At 50.9% G+C, this 19,360-nt stretch overlaps 1 protein-coding gene across 3 annotated transcripts in view; it reads right to left on the reverse strand.

Moving 5' to 3' along the window:
- Positions 1-19,360, reverse strand: part of Dock1 (dedicator of cytokinesis 1) — a 407,862-nt gene that overhangs the window by 360,359 nt on the left and 28,143 nt on the right. For all 3 annotated transcript variants that reach the window (XM_048338032.1, XM_048338033.1, XM_048338031.1), the window contains exons 2-3: positions 7,964-8,047; positions 1,478-1,518 (exon numbers count right to left, since the gene is read on the reverse strand). In XM_048338032.1, coding sequence (XP_048193989.1) covers positions 1,478-1,518; positions 7,964-8,047 — 125 coding nt within the window. The remainder of the gene's footprint in view (positions 1-1,477; positions 1,519-7,963; positions 8,048-19,360) is intronic.

The following is a 19,360-nucleotide window of genomic DNA, read 5'->3' on the forward strand; positions in this document are numbered from 1 at the left end:
ACCCAACCTCAGCACCTAGAACTGGAAGAGCTGGGATCCGCAGGGTAGGCCTTGTCCCTTCCCCACTACTGCCTAGGGGGCCCTTCATAAAACTACAGTCCCCGGGGCCTTGGTTTCTTCACCTGCAGGGGTAGACGCAAGGCCTGGACACCAGCAGAGTGGACGACTCACTTGGGGCCTGTGCTGCCCCATGAGGCTTTGTCTTGGGTTTATAGAGCTGGGAAGGAAGGGTCTTCAGTCCACACTTCCTGCGCATCTCCTTCTTACTGAAGTCTCCAACTCCACCCTCCCGGAAGAAACTCGGGCTTTCCTCCGCAGAAACACAGCCCTGACTGTACCCGCGGAACCAAATGAGATGACGACTTTCCTTAGAACTCTCCTCTCCCCTCCACCATGGCGACGTGAGAGTCCCTGGAGGAGCAGAGAGGCACACAGCCCCGTCTATGCCCAGCGGGGCCCAGGAGGAAGTCCTCCCTCCAATCTGCAGGTCTGACTGACCACCGCTCCCTCTGAAACGTCAACAGGACAGTGCCCAGGGCCTATGGACCTGTGGTTTCATGGTCCTCCCAGAGCTCCGACCAGGTCCCACGGCACGGCTGGGGCCTCTGGGCAGGGCAGAGCCCCAAGGCCTCGGCACTGGAGACACTGGACTTCTAAAGCCTTATTACAAGCTCAGGATAGAATGACGCACTCAACCCAGTATGGAGACGATGAGAGGCCAACTTCAAGAAGTAAATCGAACCATCTATCAAGTCAAATCGTACAGTGAAGTGTGGAAGTTAGCAGTGAGAACCTAACCACAGCTTAGAAAGGACTTGGCTTCATCATCACTAGATGAACCAGAAAAGCCATAATTAGGTATTTTTGCAAAGCTAAGAATGCTGAGTTGTGGATGGACATGTCCACCACAATGATGCGAGGTGTAATTACATGCCTTAGATGCAAATGGAAAGGACCACGGATGCAAACTGCCCAGGAAAAGCAATTTTTTTTTCTTTTTGCAACTAAGCTTGAGAAGTGTGAAAACTGTCATAGCAAGAAGGAAGTAAGCACAAATGAGCTTTGCAAATTTGTTAATTTATCAAGGACAGTGTATCAGGTTGGAAACGATCCATGGCGTCCGTGTTGTTTCTCTGAAGCCCTCAGGCTCCGCACGCTCTCTTACATACACTGTCTAAATGGGATTTGGCGTTTTTTTGAAGACAAAGACACTCCCATTCAGGACCACAGGCCAACTCCACACCACACAACCCAGCAATTCATTCTCAGAATGAAGCTGCCGTTTCTATGAACACACACCGTTCAGAGGAAAGCAATTCAAGGTCGTTCATGTTTCAACCCACGTACTTTTTTTTTCTTTAATTCAAGCAAGAGATATATAAGTAAAAACTCTTAGACACCAATGCGATGGAATCGATTTCCTCTCACGGTATGATTTATGAAGGGACAGGCGTGGTGTTCAATGAAAAGGACTTACCTTCTTCGACTTTTTCCTTAAGGTGTAGCCTCGGTACCACCCTAAACACAAAGTTGAAAGAGTTAGTTGAGGGAGACACAGCAGGTGCCAACAGTCCCCCCGGCTCCGCCACCCCCCCCCCCGGCTGTGAGAACTCAATGATGGATCAAGAAGTCCCCAAGAAGTCCCCAACCCCAACACACGGCCCGACGGGCAACCACCACAGGTGGACCTTCATCACGACCGGGCCGCAACCTGAGCGCTCAGTCCCCAGAGGAGAGCTTGTCCTTTCAAGCTGAGTCCCAGCCGACTCTGGGTGCATTTTCCTGCCCCTCCCTCAGCTTCGCTTGGATGGAGCTCTCTTCAACTGCACAAGCCAACATCAGATCATTAGGAGCGGCCCCAAACAGAAAAGCAACTGAGAACTCACGTTCTCCCTCCTCAGGGCCGTGGACCTTGGCCCCAAAGCAGCCGTAACAACCTCCCCAGGCCCTTCTGTGGCAGACTCCGTGCTCCACAGGGAGAACCAGGGCCAAGAACTCCGGCCCTCCTGCCCACTTCAGGGCCAGCCTGGACTCAACACCCCACTCCCTCTGTGAGAGGAGAGGGGAAAACAAAAGGCAGAGAGTAGAAGGAAGAAGGAGGAACTGTTCACACCAAGGGCTGAGTGGGAGTCCCTGCCCTGAGCCTTGGGCCTCCTCCAGGGCTGAGTGCAAAAAAGTTTATCCCACCCGGCATGAAGTCAGCTGGACCTAAACGTTCTGAGCCTACACATGCTGAGGTCTTCCCGGGCCACCTCACTTCTTCCAGGAAGCAAATGAAAAGCTCAGAAACAAATCCCAACCCTGCCCCAGAGGAACAGAAGGACCCCACTACAAGGCAGCAGAGAGCTCTTAGGGAACTGCAAACGGAGGAAACTTCCAGAGATTCACTATCGAAAGGCCAGACCCCGAACACAAGGACAAATGGGACAGCAAGCCCAGGCGGGACTGAAAATGGCAAAGGGAAAGGGGGGCGGGGGGCAGCTGGCCCTCCACCATCACAACTAGGGGAGAACAAGATGGTTATGAACCAGAAAGTGGTATCAAAATGAGCAAACCTGAGGGTTTCTGAACATTTCGAATGCTCAGGACCTTTGCAAAGAATTGCTAAGACCCACTTAAGCCCAGCTTGACCCAATTCTTTTCTCTTTTGTGTGCCAGTCCTGGGGCCTGAACTCAGGGACAGCAGCCCTGGTCTTTTTCCCATCATGACTAGCGCTCTACCATTGGAGCCGCACTTCCACTTCTGGCTTTTTGGTGGCTAATCTGGAACTAAGAGTCTTGAGGACTTTCTTTCCCAGGCTGGCTTCAAACTGCAATCCTCAGATCCCAACCTCCTGAGTAGCTAGGATGACAGGTGTAAGTGACAGGTACCCAGCCACCAACTTCCTTCTGAACAAAAGGACTGAACAGACTGAGGAGGGGGTGAGTTCAGACACTCACACCAGCGGTCAGGGACACAGCTGCAGGACTATCTGATGGCTGCCTCGTCCAGCTCAGCGGTTTCAGATCTGCTAGCCCAGAGTCTTGCCACCTCTCCATCCTGCGCACAGCAGCAAGACGGGAGCAGGGATGGTCAACCTAAGAAGTTATTATTCTAAAGCTTCATTTAGTCAGTTCAAAGGACTGTCCTTTATCCTGTTGCTGCGTCCTTCCTGCACTTGCAGGATTAGCATGTCCTTTCCTGTCTGAGAATGACCAAGGATTCATGTCCTAGAATATAAGGAAATGTCCAAGAGACAGGAAAGAGTCAGCCGCCAAGAAAGCAAAGGAGCAAACTCTCCAAACAGTGTGTGGAAGAAAGCAAGAAGCTCACGCACGCATGAACTTTTAGACGATCACACTGAATGAGAGAACCAGAGAAAAGGAGACTGTAGACCCGCACCACGGCATGCTGATTAAGAGAGGTGGAGGAGGAGGCCGTGGGAGACGGCGGGCCTGGGGCCGGAGGGGAAGGGGTGGCCTCGGCGGCTGGTAAGGCCTCAGCAGGACCTACGCTCCCGGCCTGTGAACCTCACACCCACGACCAGCAGCCACCCATGGGAGCGCAGCCCAGAGACAGCAGGCGAGACAGGGCGCACAGCAACACGGTGCAGGCGGAGGAAGCAGAGAAGGTCCGAGCCTTCATCACTGAGACATGAAGGGAGCGGTGTGCAAACGGGAGACACTGCACGCGCGCGCAGCGACTACGGCTGTGGAGAACAAGGCACGCCCTCAGGTAGAGCTCTGAAGCGAAGAAGGCAGCAAGACACACACGACAGCTGTGTTGACTGGCCACGTGTACTGCTCCTTTTATTTTTTTAAAAAAAATGTATTTGTATCATCTTTGGGTAGTAGTTGTACAGAGCGGTGACCATGCAGCAAATCCGTCGACAAGTACAATGCATCCCGATCAGTGTTACCCCTTTCCTCGTCCTCCCTCGTCCCTAGCAACCCAACACCTCCCCCTCAACTTTCCTAGTTCCCTACGACGTGGGTGGACTATTATGCCTGCGTGCTCTGCCCGGCCTCTCTTCGTTCCTCAAGCCTCCGCGGCTTGACCTCCCCAACACGGCTTCGAAGTGCCAGTTCCCTGGTGGTCATGTTGTCGGGCTGTCTGTCAGTCTGCTTTTCTAAAGAATGACACCCATTTGAATTCTACTCGGAAAATACCCTACTTCAGCTAATGCATTTGTTGGTGGTGCTTCTTTTGAGCACTCTTTGCTCCATTCACTTGACCAGGTATTGATTGGGCTGGTGGTTCTTTGGCTGCTTAGCTTCTTGATCGACCTATATATTCTGGTTATGAATCCCTTGTCAGATGGAAAGCTGGCAAGGATTTTTCTAGTAGGTCCAGTGGAGAGGAGAGTCAGGGATAAGGGGACACTAACTGGGAAGTGAGAGGGTGAACAGAGAGGGTGAAAGGCGTACTGTCAAAGCAAAGAACACGAAAAGCTAGTGAAATTACCTGAAGGAGGAGGGAGGGGATGGAGGAGAGGAAAGGAAGCAATGGAGAGGAGAATCTAATCATGACCTATCCAACTCGTAAGCAAATATAGGCAGGGCAAATGAAATCCACTTGCACAATATTAATAGATAACAACAACCAAAAAAAAAAAAGATCAAAAGAGCTGTAATCATATTTATCTATACTGAAAACATATACAACCCAAACAAGGCAAGAACATGGGTGAACAGAAGTGCAATTTGAACACAGCAACAGAGAACTGAGTTTCATTTTGTTTTCAAAGCAGGGAAGCTATGGGATTTAGAAACACGCAGGAGGCTCTTGGTGAATGTCATTAATAGGTGATGGTTTCTTTTGTAATGAGCTTTCTAAGCAAACTGCAAACTACAGTTCTCCTCCCCAGGTGCTGTGCAGGTGTGGTTCCCACACCTCTCTGGCCCAGAAATACACAGAGACTAGAGCAATGCCTGCCTTCCACCACCTCCTGACCTCGAGGGCTCCCAAGACAAACAGGGGGTCACACCACAAGCCGAGCTGCCGACAGAGAATGCCCAATGAAGTGTGGGCATCAAGAGGGGCCAGGGTTGGGGCAGAGACTCTGAGAGCTAGTGGAATTTCAGGCTAGCTGGCTTCACCCAGGCTAAACTAGTAAAGCCACCTGCTTCAGCAAAAGATAGCTCCCCAGGAGGCTGGAGAAGTAGGGCAAGAGGAGGGTCCCCTCAAGTCAGGGAGGCCTCTATCCCGCACAAGAAGATGCTAGGCCATTTGGAAAGAAAATCTATTAGCATTACTTTTCAAAATGTAAAGCAATCAGGCTGTAGTACTGTGCATGCACCCAAAGGATAGTTTCTGAAGCTTGGGGAGATGCCTGTGGCTACCCTAAGGCAAAACTGCCAGCCCTGGGGGACCTTGCGGGGCTTGCCATCGCCGTGCTGAAACAGAGCACTTCATAAACACCTGGGACTTCACCTCGTGCCTCTGGTCTGGACGGTGGGAACTGTTTAAAGGCAGAAGCCTAAACTGAATAGCCCCTCGAAGAGCTGCCCACCTCTATCATAAACTGGAAGTTTTCTCTGATGCCTCTAAGCCTTCATGAGCTCAAGAGAGAGCAGTTAACCACAACTTGAAGTAAGTATGTTCTCTGAACCTTATCTAATAGACTGATTCACAAAATAAATTTGAAGCGTAAGAAAGCCACAGGGGCAGAAGGAGTAACAGTCACCATCTGGAACGCACATCCTTTGAAGCAAGTTGATGACAGCCAGAAAGAAGCACAGAGAAAAGGTAAATCGTAGTGGAGCACAGGAGTTCACGTCAAGCCACTCAGGAGGCTGAGATCTGAGAATTCATGTTCAAAGGTAGCCGGGACAAGAAAGTCGATGAGACTCTTATCTCCAACTGACCAGCAAAAAGCTGGGAGTGGAGCTGTGGCTCAAGTGGTTAGAATATCAGCCTTGAGTGTAAAACCCATGAAGCCCTAGTACTGGTGTGCGTACACACCTGTGCATACACAGACACACACACTCATACGCATACGGAAAATCAAGGCAGACAGGCAGAAATAAGTTTCTTAGAAGAAGCAGAGGAGAGGGGAGGAAAAAGAGGAGAGAAGCCAAACTCTAAGACAAACCACCAACAAACGTGAAAAAGACACAGAAAACCATCAGAAGTGCACTGTTGTCTTCAACAGATGATGATAAGAAAGCCACCAAGTCTCCCAAAAATAAAAGGAGTTCCCTAAATCCTTTCTTCTGAATAGAATCTTGGCGAAGTCCAAACAAATCAGCTGTCAAGGAAAGGAAATTCATTATATATTGACGAGTCTTTACAAAGACCAAGATGTCTTAATCAGAATCCAGAAAAACTGTCCAGCCTACAAACGTTCACTGAAGATCCCTTATCACGGTGTCAGTCTACTAAGGGTCAAATGCCACTATCAGATTATTTTGCAGTGTCTTAACAAGCTCTATGGATGCACCCAAAGGTGGCACTGCTAAAGACAAGGGAGCTAGTTCCTTGCCATAAAACAAAGGCCAAGACAGAGCACTCCACCAAACCAGGCACCACAGGAAACCATTACCTATTCAGGAATGACATTACTAGCAGTGGTCAGAAGGCAGGATTTCAAGTTCAACTGACCAGCAGCAACGCTAAAACAGACACCAGCACATTTCCCTTCTGATGAGAAGAGTCTGAGATGAGAGGACTGACCCTTCATCTCTCCTTAATTTCTCTCTGTTTCCTTGCCACTGGCAATATGTATAGAGAATAGATAAGAAATCCAACTGTCAGCTGTCAAAATAGAAAATGAGCAGAAGGCACCTAGCGCAGCTCAAGACGGGCTCTGCTTCACAGCCGCACATGGCTGATTCTTTTCTTTCCAGACAGGAGTTTTTCAGGGGGAAGGTGCAAATGGACTGGAGTTCTACATTGGCCTGAATCCAGTGGAAAAATAAGGGCCAAGCCCAAGGGCATTCTCCTCGGTCTCTGGCAGGCCAGCCCTGGCTTGCCCAGCCTGAAGATGCTGAGCCTAGCTCGTCTCTGTGTAAACATACTTCAGAGGCATTTCTGGAAATTCAATTTGTTGATTACTATGGGATATCTAAAATTTCCTGGCCCACTTGGAATGTTTTAGCTGAAATGTGGTCTAAAAGCAATTTGGTTATTTAAATTACCAATCTTAATCAGTTCTTTTTATTCATACGCTATCTGGGAATCGGCCCTTCAAACAGAAAATGAAGCCAAGCACAGAAAACACCATCTGAACAAAACTTCCAGATTGTAGCAGTGCTTAAAAAAAAAAAAAAGAGAAATGAATTAAGCCCACCACTGCTTCCCTAGTATGTGATAATAAACTCAGGGGGAAAAAAAGAAAGATGGTCCATTCATTTGCAAAAAATAAAACATGAAAATGAATTGCAGAACACTAGAAAGCCTCTGTGACCAGCAGTGCAATTACTGAGTAGCTGTAACAACTGATCCATTAGGTTGCATCCAGGTCACGGTGACAATCTATTCACCCCAAAGAAAATGGGGTCACCGACTAGAAGAAAAAGAAAAGGGAACAAACAAAAAATGACATTCTTGTCTCCCGTGAGACCTACTGTTAACAAATCCAAGTGACAGCAATAGGAAGAAATCTCACAATGCACATCCACACTTCACATCAATGAACTGAAATTCGAAGTCTCCTTAATCAGGTGCCCTGTTATTAGCCATCAAGCTCCACATACACTTGCAACGTAAGGAGACAGTGGAGGGGGGTTGGGGGAGGTTAAAAATGAGAACCCTATACAGTTGGTTTTAATAACTGTTTTAAGTAGCAAGAAAGAAGCAATACCTGAAACGGACACATCTGGAAAAGGCAGTGATGAGAACACACACACACACGTGTGTGTATGTGTGTGTGCGCGCCCCTGTGTCTGTGCATCTGTGTATAGCTGGGACGTACTTTGCCCAGCGGGTACAGAAAGAGCATCCCAACCTCTCCAGCAGTGGAGTCATGGAGACGGCACGCACCTTCATACGTCTCCAGGATGTGCACCGTGTCCCCGATCTGCAAGGAAAGTTCATCCGCTCCCCTGGCATCATAGTTATAGAAGGCTGTCGAGAAGAAGAAGAGAGAGAAAGACACGTTTTAATAAAGTTGGCGAGGCTGCGTTGAGACATACTTGATCATCACCGGTACTTCCTAGTGCCCACAGTAGGGACACTCCCATGTGCACGCGCAGGAATGAGCCATCGCAACAGAGAGATTCAAAACTACTCAGGGTCTCAGGCAACTCTGAGATCGGGTTATTGTGGCAAAATGCAGGGAAGATGTAAACTGTGACACTTGAACCATTTTAAGTGTATAATGCAATGGCATCAACTACATTCACGATATACTGCAACCATCCCCCCATTTCAAACCACCACCACCCCATAACAGAAACCCTGAGCCCACCGCACACCCGGTCCCTATTACACCAAGATCCACACATCACCCTTTGTGCGATCCCATATTGATGAACTTTTGAATCAGGAAGAAAATGAAGGCCACTGTTAACGACATCTTACTGGTCGCTTCCTATACTCTCCTCTATGTCCCTTAAGAGTCATCTTGCACATAGAATACTTCAAAACCAAGCTGATACAATTATCAAGTAATGGACACTGATGGGTAACATTATAATCACAGCAGACAAAATATGTCAACATTAACAGAAAAATCATAGTACAAATCCTAGTGGCAAAACCATGGTCTCACATGCTCAAGGTCCTGGATTCAATCCCCAGCCCAAGACAGACAGACAGACAGACAGATGATAGCTAAGGATGGATGACAGAGATAAATAAGATACATAGATGATAATGATAAGAGATGATAGATACAGATAGACATAAGCTAGATGATACAAGAATAGATATCCTTGAAGTTGACAATATTCAAGAAATGTCTGAAAATGCCAAAGGTTTACCCTGATGTGCAGCCATTACCAATTTGCAAAAATGCCACACTGTTCTTAGCTAAGCACCTAAATCATCTTATTGATAAATTTAACCACACTTGTTCTTGAGCATCATGAGAAAAAAGTAACTGCTACTTATGTCACGGATGCATTAAAGTATCTCAGACCCAAAAGGCAGTCAAGCAGCCTGTGGGCTTTCATGCACACACACACACACACACACACACACACACACACACACAGAAATCCCTCCAACACAAATCACTGTACTTTAAAAAAAAAAGCACCATTCATTGTAAATTGCTCCAAATCCATACGAACTCTCCACCACCCGTCCTGAGAGCCTCAGCATGATCAGGTGCAAAGTCTCCACATGCATGCACGAACACACACACACACATACACATGCCTACACACATGCACGAGCACACACATGTGCACAGGTTCTCTCGGCAGATGGGCTCACAGCTCCTCGGATCCCACACACCCTTGAAACAGGACTTCCGGATGCCAAGAAGCAACTTAAAATGGAATTGCTTTCGGGAAGTTGATTTGTGAGCACGGGCCGCCCCCTCTGCAATCTCCTGTCTGGTCTGTAGTTGGGATGGGTCACGCCTCAGAGGAACAGGGCCAAGGTGTGTCTGTGCTGCTGCTAGGATGTGTTCTCTGGGTCCTGACCTTGAACTTCACAGTTTCCTCCGTTTGTCGGGTCGGCACCAGCAGCTTCCTGCTCTGATGTGCTGGTACTGGGGCTGCAGGCGGAAGGTAAGCCAGCCGGACAGAGCCCGAGGGGGCAAAGTTAGCCCTTTCCCTGTCAAACACTGAGCCATTCAGAAAATACTGAGTAGAAAGATTCAGGGCATTAGACACATCCTTTGAACGTGACCCATGGAAGAGGCCCGGCTTCCAACCCCAGGGCTTGGTGAAGCCGGAGAACAAAGTCAACTGTACTGTTGTGAATGGCTCTGCAGCCAGCACAATCCACAGTCCAGTTGGAATAACCACAAATGAAAGGACAAAAGCAGCAGACAGCACTGGCAGCGCCCACTCAGAATGGGAGGTTGGGTTTCCTAAACTCCAGGTTCAAAAGAAAAGTGGAAGCCACACCCTCGGCATGCAGCTGCCCCAGACCACACTGTGGGGACAGGGTGAGCCACGGAGCAGATGTCTGCAGAGCACAATCACCCCAAATCAGAGCATCGACTCCCTCACAGGGAACCGTCTCTCACCTGCATCAACTCCCCTGGACTCTGAGCTCCTCCAGGACAAAACTCCTGTCCTAGTTCCTCCAAGCTTCTATAACACCTGGCACACAGCAGGTCTTCTAGTACGGAATGGAAGGACAGCAGGGAAAGAAGAAAGGGAGACAGAAAGAAAGGGAATGGAAGGAAGGGGAGGGCTTGGCTCTACCGGTGCCTTTCAAAGTACAGTCTCAAATATGTTGGCGTTTTTTGCTTTTATATTTGATCTATTTTGTATTATCTTTCGTAATTGTACAAAAGGGAGACAGTCTCTAGGGGCTGGGAATATGGCCTGGTGGTAAAATGCTCGCCTCGTATACATGAAGCCCTGGGTTTGATTCCTCAGCACCACATATATAGAAAACGGCCAGAAGTGGTGCTGTGGCTCAAGTGGCAGAGTGCTAGCCTTGAGCAAAAAGAAGCCAGGGACAGTGCTCAGGCCCTGAGTTTAAGCCCCAGGACTGGCAACAAAAAAGGGGGGGGGTCTCTAATATGTTTTAAGGGGAATTTACATTTAAATGATGAAAATTACCAAGAATAAAGTTAACTAAGAAAGCAAAGCTTACACAATGAGAAGTACAAGACACTGCAGAAGGAAAGCAAGACGTAAGACATTCACACTCAGGGCAAAAGACTTCACATCATCTAAATGTCATCACTACCCAAAGCAATCTATAGATCCAATGCAATTCCTACCAAAATCTCAACATTTTTACCAAGAAATAGAAAAAAATCCACCACAAAGTCCTAGGAAGAGCCACAACAACAATGAAAAGGAACAAAGTTAAAAAAAAGTCTTACACTTCCTGACTTCAATACTTACCACAAAGCTACACAGAGAAACTGTGGGAACGGCAGGGACAGACACACAGGCCAGAGCCACAGAACAGAGCCCAGAAACCAACGGTCTGAACAAAGTCTAAGAGCAGTCAGTGCAGAGGTGCTGGAGTTAACAGAGGATGGAGCCGGAAACCTCTGGCCATGAACACATTCTCGGGCTGAGAATGTGGCCTAGTGGTAGAGCGCTTGCTTCGTATACATGAAGCTCTGGGTTCCAGTCGTCAGCACCACATATATGGGGGGAGTGGGGGAACACCCATTCTCAACAGGTGAAAGAATTAAACGCCCAAGTGGAAACCCTGAAAAGTCTGAGAAGAAAACATGGCAAGGATTCAGTGGATACAATTAGGTCCTCATCTGGAGGCCCCAGGACAGTGCCTTGACTGACAACATGGCAGCCTTGCCCTCTCTCCCCAACCAGATGAACCCCTGTGGCTGACTGGTGCCAGACCAAATATGTTCTGGCCATGAGGGCCTCGAGCAGATACCCCTGCTCCCTCCTGCTTCCTGCTGCGCCATTTGTGCCACCATTTGTCCCGCCGTCAATTACTCTTCGACCACCTCCTCCAGACCCATCTAGACTTCCCTCAGACCCACTATAAATACCTCAGACAGTAAGCGAGGAGTGAGCCTCTAGCTCTGGCTGGTTTTCTTTCTTCCCAGATAAACTAGTAGGTAGGTGATGGGTTGTGTCCCCTCTTTGGCTCTCCTCTCTCATTGCCATCTTTTTTCTTTTTAACCTAACAGCTATGACACCAAAAGATACAAGCAACCAAGAGCAAACACTAAGCTAAACTCCATCAACATCTAACACATTCATTCCTCAAATGTGCTCTTTGTGGAGTGACAAAGCAGCCCACCACATAGGAGAGGATACTTACAACGTATGGAAAGAAAGAAAGAAATTCTACAAATAAGCAACAACAAAAATAGATTGGGAGCGGGGGGGGGGGGGGGGGGATCGGTCATAAGGCTTGAACCTGGGCCTTGACGCTGTCCCTGTGCTCTTTCACTCCAGGCCCGTGTTCCACCACTGGGAGCTATAGCGCCACTTCTAGTTCTGGAGATAAAGTCTCCAAGGAAGATACATAAGTCGCCAATAAACGCACGAAGCAATTCCGACCATCCCAAACAGCCTGCCATCCCTACCCCTCAGGACTGTCACCGTCCGCTTCTCTGCCAAAAATCAGTGCCTCAAACAGGCTCGGTGAGGATGTGAGGAAACCACAACCGAGCCTTTGAGCTGCCGGCGGGATGGTGAAAGGGTGCAGCTGCTTCCTGGAGAAGGGCGGCTGACCACGGGACACAGCGATTCTGCACTTGGGTGGGCGCCCAGAAGTGAAAGCAGACATGCGCACCCCCCGGGCTGCTGGCTTCGTGAGTCACCAGGGTGACCAGAGCCAGAAGCTGGACGCACGCCTGGCGACCGTCCGCCGATGGACAGGCGGATAAACAGAAAGTGAGGGACACATACAATGAGTATCATCACGCCTCACGGGCAAGGAAACTGTGGTGCTTTCTACAACGTGGGCATTACACCGAGGGAAATAGGTCAGTGGCAGACAAATACCATTTGACTCCGCTTCTAGAAGGTTCTTACGGGAAGCGGAATTCACAGAGAGAACAGCGCGGTGGCAAAGGGGGGAATCGCATCTGGTGGACGCAGAGGCAGATGGCGGTGGCAACGGTATTCATGCACCGAACAGTACAACTCTCAAAGGACCAAAATGGTAACTTTCAAGTAATGCATAGTTGACTGAAATCTAAAGGGGGGTGGGGGGGGGAAGTTGCAATAAATAAAAGGCTGCAAAGGTAATGAGGAAATGTAATAACCAGACCTGGCCTCTGCCATGACTCCCCGTCCCCAGACAAACCACCGGATTCTACCCAACAGTCTCTTCTCCAGAGTCTGAAGCATCATGTTCAAACAGGACAGAGACACAGGAAGAAACTCGGGGAGGCTCAAGGTCAAAACACAGCTCTACCTGCATCCCGTAATGCCACCCCAAACTCTACCAGAAAGGAAACTACTTTCAAAGTCACCCCATTCCTCCTTCAGTCTCCTATCTTTCTTTCTTACCAACTCAGAGATTGTTTCTCTGCCAATAAAATCCCCTGTGGTCCTACTTCTTGCACTGTTTGGATAAGCGAATCAAGGAGCTCATCTAAATAATTAAAGAAACAGAGCGGGGGCAAGATCCGATAAAGGGCTGGTCATTTGTTATTCAATATTTCTTTCTGCCTTTGGAAGAAAACAGGTGGGAGGGACGGCAGCGATAAGAGTGTAAAGAGAAAGATATGAAAGAGCTTTTTCTCCAATTCTAATTGAACTGACAGACACAATTCAAAGACATTTTAATATCTTTCTTCGGAATAAAATATCACTGTACACCTTATCCGAGACCAGCCGGGAACTATCTGATTTCCATCTGGTCCAAAAGGTCACAGAGCTGAAACGCACGGGTTTGTAGCAGGCTTGCTGGGGAATAAGCATTGGCTTTATTGCTTTTCTAGGGTGGAAAAAGTAAGATTCCACTTTTTTCTAGTGTCAGCTTCATAAAGTCAGTTCTAGGAGAGAAAAGCACTGGGCTCTCACTGACGGGTTTTTTGCAAATCCAGCCACAAATAAGAAAAGACCCGGCTGACCTGGAAATGATCTACTTTTACACTGACTTTTGCTCAGCGACAAAGAGATGCAGAGACAAGATAGGAAGAAGATCTAATCGCTTCCGTCATCTTTCTCCAAGCCAGGAAGGTTATTGCAACTAAGGAAAATAGATGCGCTCACTCCTCAGCCAATGAGAACTCTAGAGCAGCCTCACAGGGCAAATGCACGGCTGAAGGACTGCCCCAGTGAGGGGCCCGCAGAGGACCCGTGGCAGCCAGGACCTCCTCCTCCTCTGAGAAGTCCGGCCCCACCAGCCGCAACTTCCACCTCCACAAAGGCTCAAGGTCATGGCCCAGCGCAAACGCTCACCGCCTGGGACCTCATGGAGTCCAGGCAGGCCGGGTCTCCACGGGGACACGCGTGGGGAGTGTAAGGTCCACCCCTGGGAGGGCTCCATGCAGATGCCCCCCATCTGCTTAAGTCTGCACCCAGGACCTGCGTTACCGAGGTAACCGGCACACCTGGAGGCGGTGACCCCCTCCTTCTCTGAGGTCACATCCAATCCACCTGGCCACATGTCCCGCCTTTCCCTATAGAATCCGGCTCAACACAAGTCCCCGCTCTCTCTCCTTTTCTCTCTTACTCTTTTCTTGCTTTTTCCCTTCTTCCTTCCCCTCCGTCTCCCCACGCCTCCATCTTGTGCGGGCTGGCAGTTTGCTTTCCCTCAATAAACTCCTTTCTGCCTGCACCATGTGGCGGGTTTCCTATCTGGGCTAACCTTACAGGATAAAGAGAAAGAGGCAAAGAAAACCCAGACTTAAATCCACACACTAGAAACAGTAGGTGATACGGTTACTCCGTCCTATCTCCCAACTCCCTTCTGAGCTCCAGAGAAAAGGCTCAAGTGGTCAATTCTGCCAAATAGGACGCCACTCTGTGTCCTTTCCTTTTCAATGTCAGTCGTTAAATCTAGTAGGAATGGGGACCAAGAAAGAAAGGAAAAAAGGAACATTCCAGAGGGCAAGTTTTGTTTTTCTTAACGATCTTTAGTATGATACAAAAAAAAAAATATCTGTACAAATCAAATTCCCAAACAAAGCCAACAATGATGGACCTGGAGGAATCTTTTGTCACAGGGTAAACAGAGGTATTCCTACAGACTGAACCACAAAAGCACTGGAGCGGTCTTGCCCTTGGGCTACCTGGCCAGACTCACCTCCAGCTGTCCATCCGCGCCACCCAGAGCCCTGCCCTGTGCAGTGAATGACCCCCGCATGGGTCTCCACCCAGAGCCCTGCCCTGTGCAGTGAATGACCCCGCACGGGTCTCCACCCAGAGCCCTGCCCTGTGCAGTGAATGACCCCGCACGGGTCTCCACCCAGAGCCCTGCGTGCAGTGAATGACACGGGTCTCAGCAGCAGCCCTGAGCACCTTGATCAAACACGGCTTGACACAGCCCCTCCGCTACAGGCAGCTCACCATAGGGCAGGGCTGGCCTAGAACAGGTACCAGTCGGTGGGAGGTCCACCGCAGGGGAGGGCGCTCCTTCCTCCCTCACCCTGGTCCAGGAGCAGATTCCCCTCCCAGGTGCCCTGCACCCCCTCCACCAGCCTCCCCGGCCTCACGAGGCCGATGTCAGATACACAGGGTTCGTTAAGAAGCCAGTGGGGAAACTCAAGGTGGCAAAGCTATGACTCGAATACTAAACCCACCAGAAAACACTGCAGTTTTGTTCTGCCTTTCTTTCACATTAGACGCTAAATACCAAGCCTGGGTGGCGGCCAAAAGAGGCAACTCCCAACAGTCTCAGAGACAGGCCTGTCCTGGAGGCTCCACCCACACCAGGACGCGGCGAAACCGCTTCCTTCTGCTCAGATGGACAAGCGGCTCCCGGGATGGCCCAGGACCCCCGGCCCACACAGCCTCCCTCCAAAGATCAAGCGGGTCTCCCGGGCCATGACACCAGCCAGGGACTGTGCCCGGGGCAGTGGACAGACAGAAAGAGCTAAGCAGCCTCACCCCAAGAAGAGGGAATCCCACACATGACGGTACAATTGCTCTGGTCTCCAAGAGATTCTGCCTTCCAGAAAAAAAAAAAAAAAAAAAAAAAAAAACCTGCCCACATCCTAGGTGGTTCCTCACCCCATCAGCACCCCCAAACTCCCCCTCTGTCAGGACAGCACGGTAAAAATGCCAAAGCCTGGTGACCGGCTGCGGCTCCAGGCACTTTTTTTTCCTAAAAGCCCTAACAAACCCCATGAGTTCAAAACCAGTGAGTAGGGCTGGGGCCTAGTTCTAATAAGTAGAGTGCTGCCTATCAAGTTCAAGACCCTGGGTTCAGTCCTCGGTACACACATCCCCCCCCACCACACACACACACACACACACACACACACACACACACACACACACACACACACAGAAGAAGCAACACTCCAGAGAAGAAGGTAACGAGAACGAGAACAATATCCCACCGCCCTATGTATATGCAGCAAATGACAATACCCACACGCACATGCACACACACACAACCACACGAACCCATGTGTGCACGGGCCCACACACATGCTTCTTAATGTTTATAAACCAAATGCACAGCCGGTCACGGATGGATCATGCCTATACTGAGATCCGAGGATTGTAGTTCAAAGCGGCTCCAAGCAGACAAATCCATGCGGCTCGTATCTCCAATAAACCAGCAAAAAACCAGAAGAGAACCGAGAACCCAGGCACTGGTGGCTCACACCTGTAATCCTAGCTACTCAAGAGGCTGAGGGGGTTCAAAACCAGCCCCGCCAGGAAAGTCCTTCAGACTCTAATCTTGAATTACACAACAAAACAGTCGGAACTAGAGCTGTGGCTCGAGTGATAGAGTGCTATTCTCGAGTTCACCTGGGTCCTGAGTTCAAGCCCCAGGATGTCATGTGTGTGCACACGCACACACGCACACGCACACACGCACACACACACACACACACACACACACACACACACCCCAGAAGAGGAGGTATGTCTCAAGTGGCAAAGCACCAGCCTTAAGCAAAAATCCAGGCAAGGTAAGAGGCCCTAAGTTCAAACCCCAGCACAGTCACCCCATAAACAGATAAACAAATGCACAATCACGGATCAGCTCCACAAGCTTTGGATAATTCTAATTCTTCTGAACAAGTTCAAGATGGGTCCAGAAAGCACACTCTTGACCCCTCCAGGGGATCTTCTCCCCACCACGGGTCTTTCATCCTATGACAAGTTTTGTCCTACAAGTGGGATTGCGCACTTCTTTCGGTCTGGCTGCTTTAGGTCCATCGTTTGAGGCTTGTACTTGTGTGTTCTTGTTCACTGCAGAACACTATTCCATTGCACCCGCTACCCTCCTGTGTTTGGTGCTTCCCTATGGATGGACAGTACTTCCAGCTGTTACAATTAAGGCTGCAGCAACCTTGGTTTTTCACCCGGTGGCAATTCACCCTTGAGAGCTGCGCGTCCCGAAGGCCCCCGTGAGGGGCCCCTCCCCCGAGGGCAGCCCCCCCATCGGGAAAAGGCTGCGTCCGCCAACCACCAACCGCGGGGCGGGACGGCATCACCACCGAGGGAACACAGGGCTTCCTTGCAGTGTGTTGGGAATTCCGCCTCCTTAGTGTTACATTATGTGAGCTTTGATAAAGAATAAAGTTGAAGATGAAAAACCAGCCAAGCCCCGTGTGGGAAAACAGTAAGCCGGCCGGTGTGGGAGGCGCAGAGAGGAGTCCCTCGGTGACTGCTGAAGGCCTCGGTGCACCCACCCTCTCCAGGAGGGGCCAGCGTCCCACCCCACCGCCACCGAGGGCTGACTGGATTACAAAGCCCTCGTGCTCCCCCCCCCGTGCCCACCAAACTGCCTACTCCACCAGAGGGCACAAGGGCTGTGCTCTGGGCTCAACAGGACCTCTCACGTCCAGGCCGAGGCCCCTCCCCAGGGCCCCCCTGCTGCAGGCCTGGCTGGCCTCCCATTCCAGCCGCCAGTGCCCACGAAGCCCTTGCCTGGGACACTTGGAAAAGCAGTGAGCACTTGCCGCGGCAAGGCTTGGCTTCTTCCCACTCAGAAATGGGGCGGGGGGGGGGGGGAGACGATCTGAGATCACCCAGGACCCCAAACTCTCTGAGCCTGTCCGCCAGGGAGAAGCAGATGCTCGTGGGCACGGCTCACGTCAAGGCCCCACTTTCCTCCGGTGGGCGTGCGGGGTGTAGGGAGGTGAGGGGTCACCCGAGGGACCCCCTCCTCTCCCACACCCAGACATCTCCGCCCGTCCTCGGCCCCGCCCACCGTCCCTCCTGCCACACCCTCCACCTGCACCGCACCGGGTCCAGCCACTTCTGAGGAGCAGAAGGAAGGTGAGTCTACCGTGCGGGGCAGCGGGAAAGTTCAAGGTCACTCTCCAGAGCCTAGAGGTCACATGAGCGCATGAACCCAGCTCCGGTGCGTCGGCGTGCTGGGATGCTTGCTGGCTGCATCCGGACACTGCGCCCTCCGCTTCCCAGGCGGGGCTGCCCAGGCTGGCCGGCCGCGCAGAAGAGGGGCATCTGCACGGGAGGGGGAGGGGCAAGGGCCGGGAGAGCCCAGCCCGGCCTGGTGGAGGGAGCTCAGGCCCCAACGGAGCCAGACCCGGGCATCAGCCTTCCCCGCGGGCAAATCCTAGTGTGCCACGCAGGTTCCCAGAGGACCCAAGACAAAGCTGTCCTGAGTTAACCACGTGATGAATTTGCCTTCCCCGGATGGTACCCCGAACCGCAAGAAGGCAGCCGTGGCCATGAGGAGAGTTGCCGGGGGGGGGGGGGGGGGGGGGGGGGGGGGCGGGCCATCCGCACCGCGGGGCAGGGAACATCTCCCGGCCTGACGCAGCAGCGGCTCCCGGGAACCAGGAGAATGAGGTAACTCCCGGGCCCTGCCCACAGCACATCGCGTGGGAAGGGCAGCACAAGGCTGTACCCCCAGCACCAGAGGCAGAGGTAGAATACCACGAGTTCAAGGCCAGCCTGTGCTGGAGGAAAAACCTACCTCAAAAAAAAAGGGGGAGGGCTGGGGATATGGCCTAGTGGCAAAAGTGCTTGCCTCGTATACCTGAGGCCCTAGGTTCGATTCCCCAGCACCACATATACAGAAAATGGCCAGAAGTGGCGCTGTGACTCAAGTGGCAGAGTGCTAGCCTTGAGCAAGAAGAAGCCAGGGACAGTGCTCAGGCCCTGAGTCCAAGCCCCAGGACTGGCCAAAAAAAACAGAAAAAAAAAAAAAAAAGGGGGGAGGGCTGGGGATATGGCCTAGTGGCAAGAGTGCCTGCCTCGGATACACGAGGCCCTAGGTTCGATTCCCCAGCACCACATATACAGAAAACGGCCAGAAGCGGTGCTGTGGCTCAAGTGGCAGAGTGCTAGCCTTGAGCGGGAAGAAGCCAGGGACAGTGCTCAGGCCCGGAGTCCAAGGCCCAGGACTGGCCAAAAAAAAAAAAGGGGGGGAGGGTGGAAGAAATGTACATCTTGTGGGTGGGGATGGGAGGGAACAACTAGGAGAGGGCAAAGGAAGGCGTGACACTGTCCAAAAAGAAATGTACTCATTACCTGATTTATGACACTGTAACCCCTCTATACATCGCCTTTACAGTAACAATTTTTAAAAAAATATCAAAAGGAAAACAGCCACTCAGTCCCAGGCCCCTGGCCCACCAGGAACCATACGACCTTTGCATCAAAACAGCATGAGCCTGTCTTCGTCTTCAGGCTGATAAATCCTTCCCTGGTCCAA

The sequence above is a fragment of the Perognathus longimembris genome, chromosome 2, assembly GCF_023159225.1.
Source record: "Perognathus longimembris pacificus isolate PPM17 chromosome 2, ASM2315922v1, whole genome shotgun sequence".
In the NCBI taxonomy this organism is placed as follows: Eukaryota; Metazoa; Chordata; class Mammalia; order Rodentia; family Heteromyidae; genus Perognathus; species Perognathus longimembris.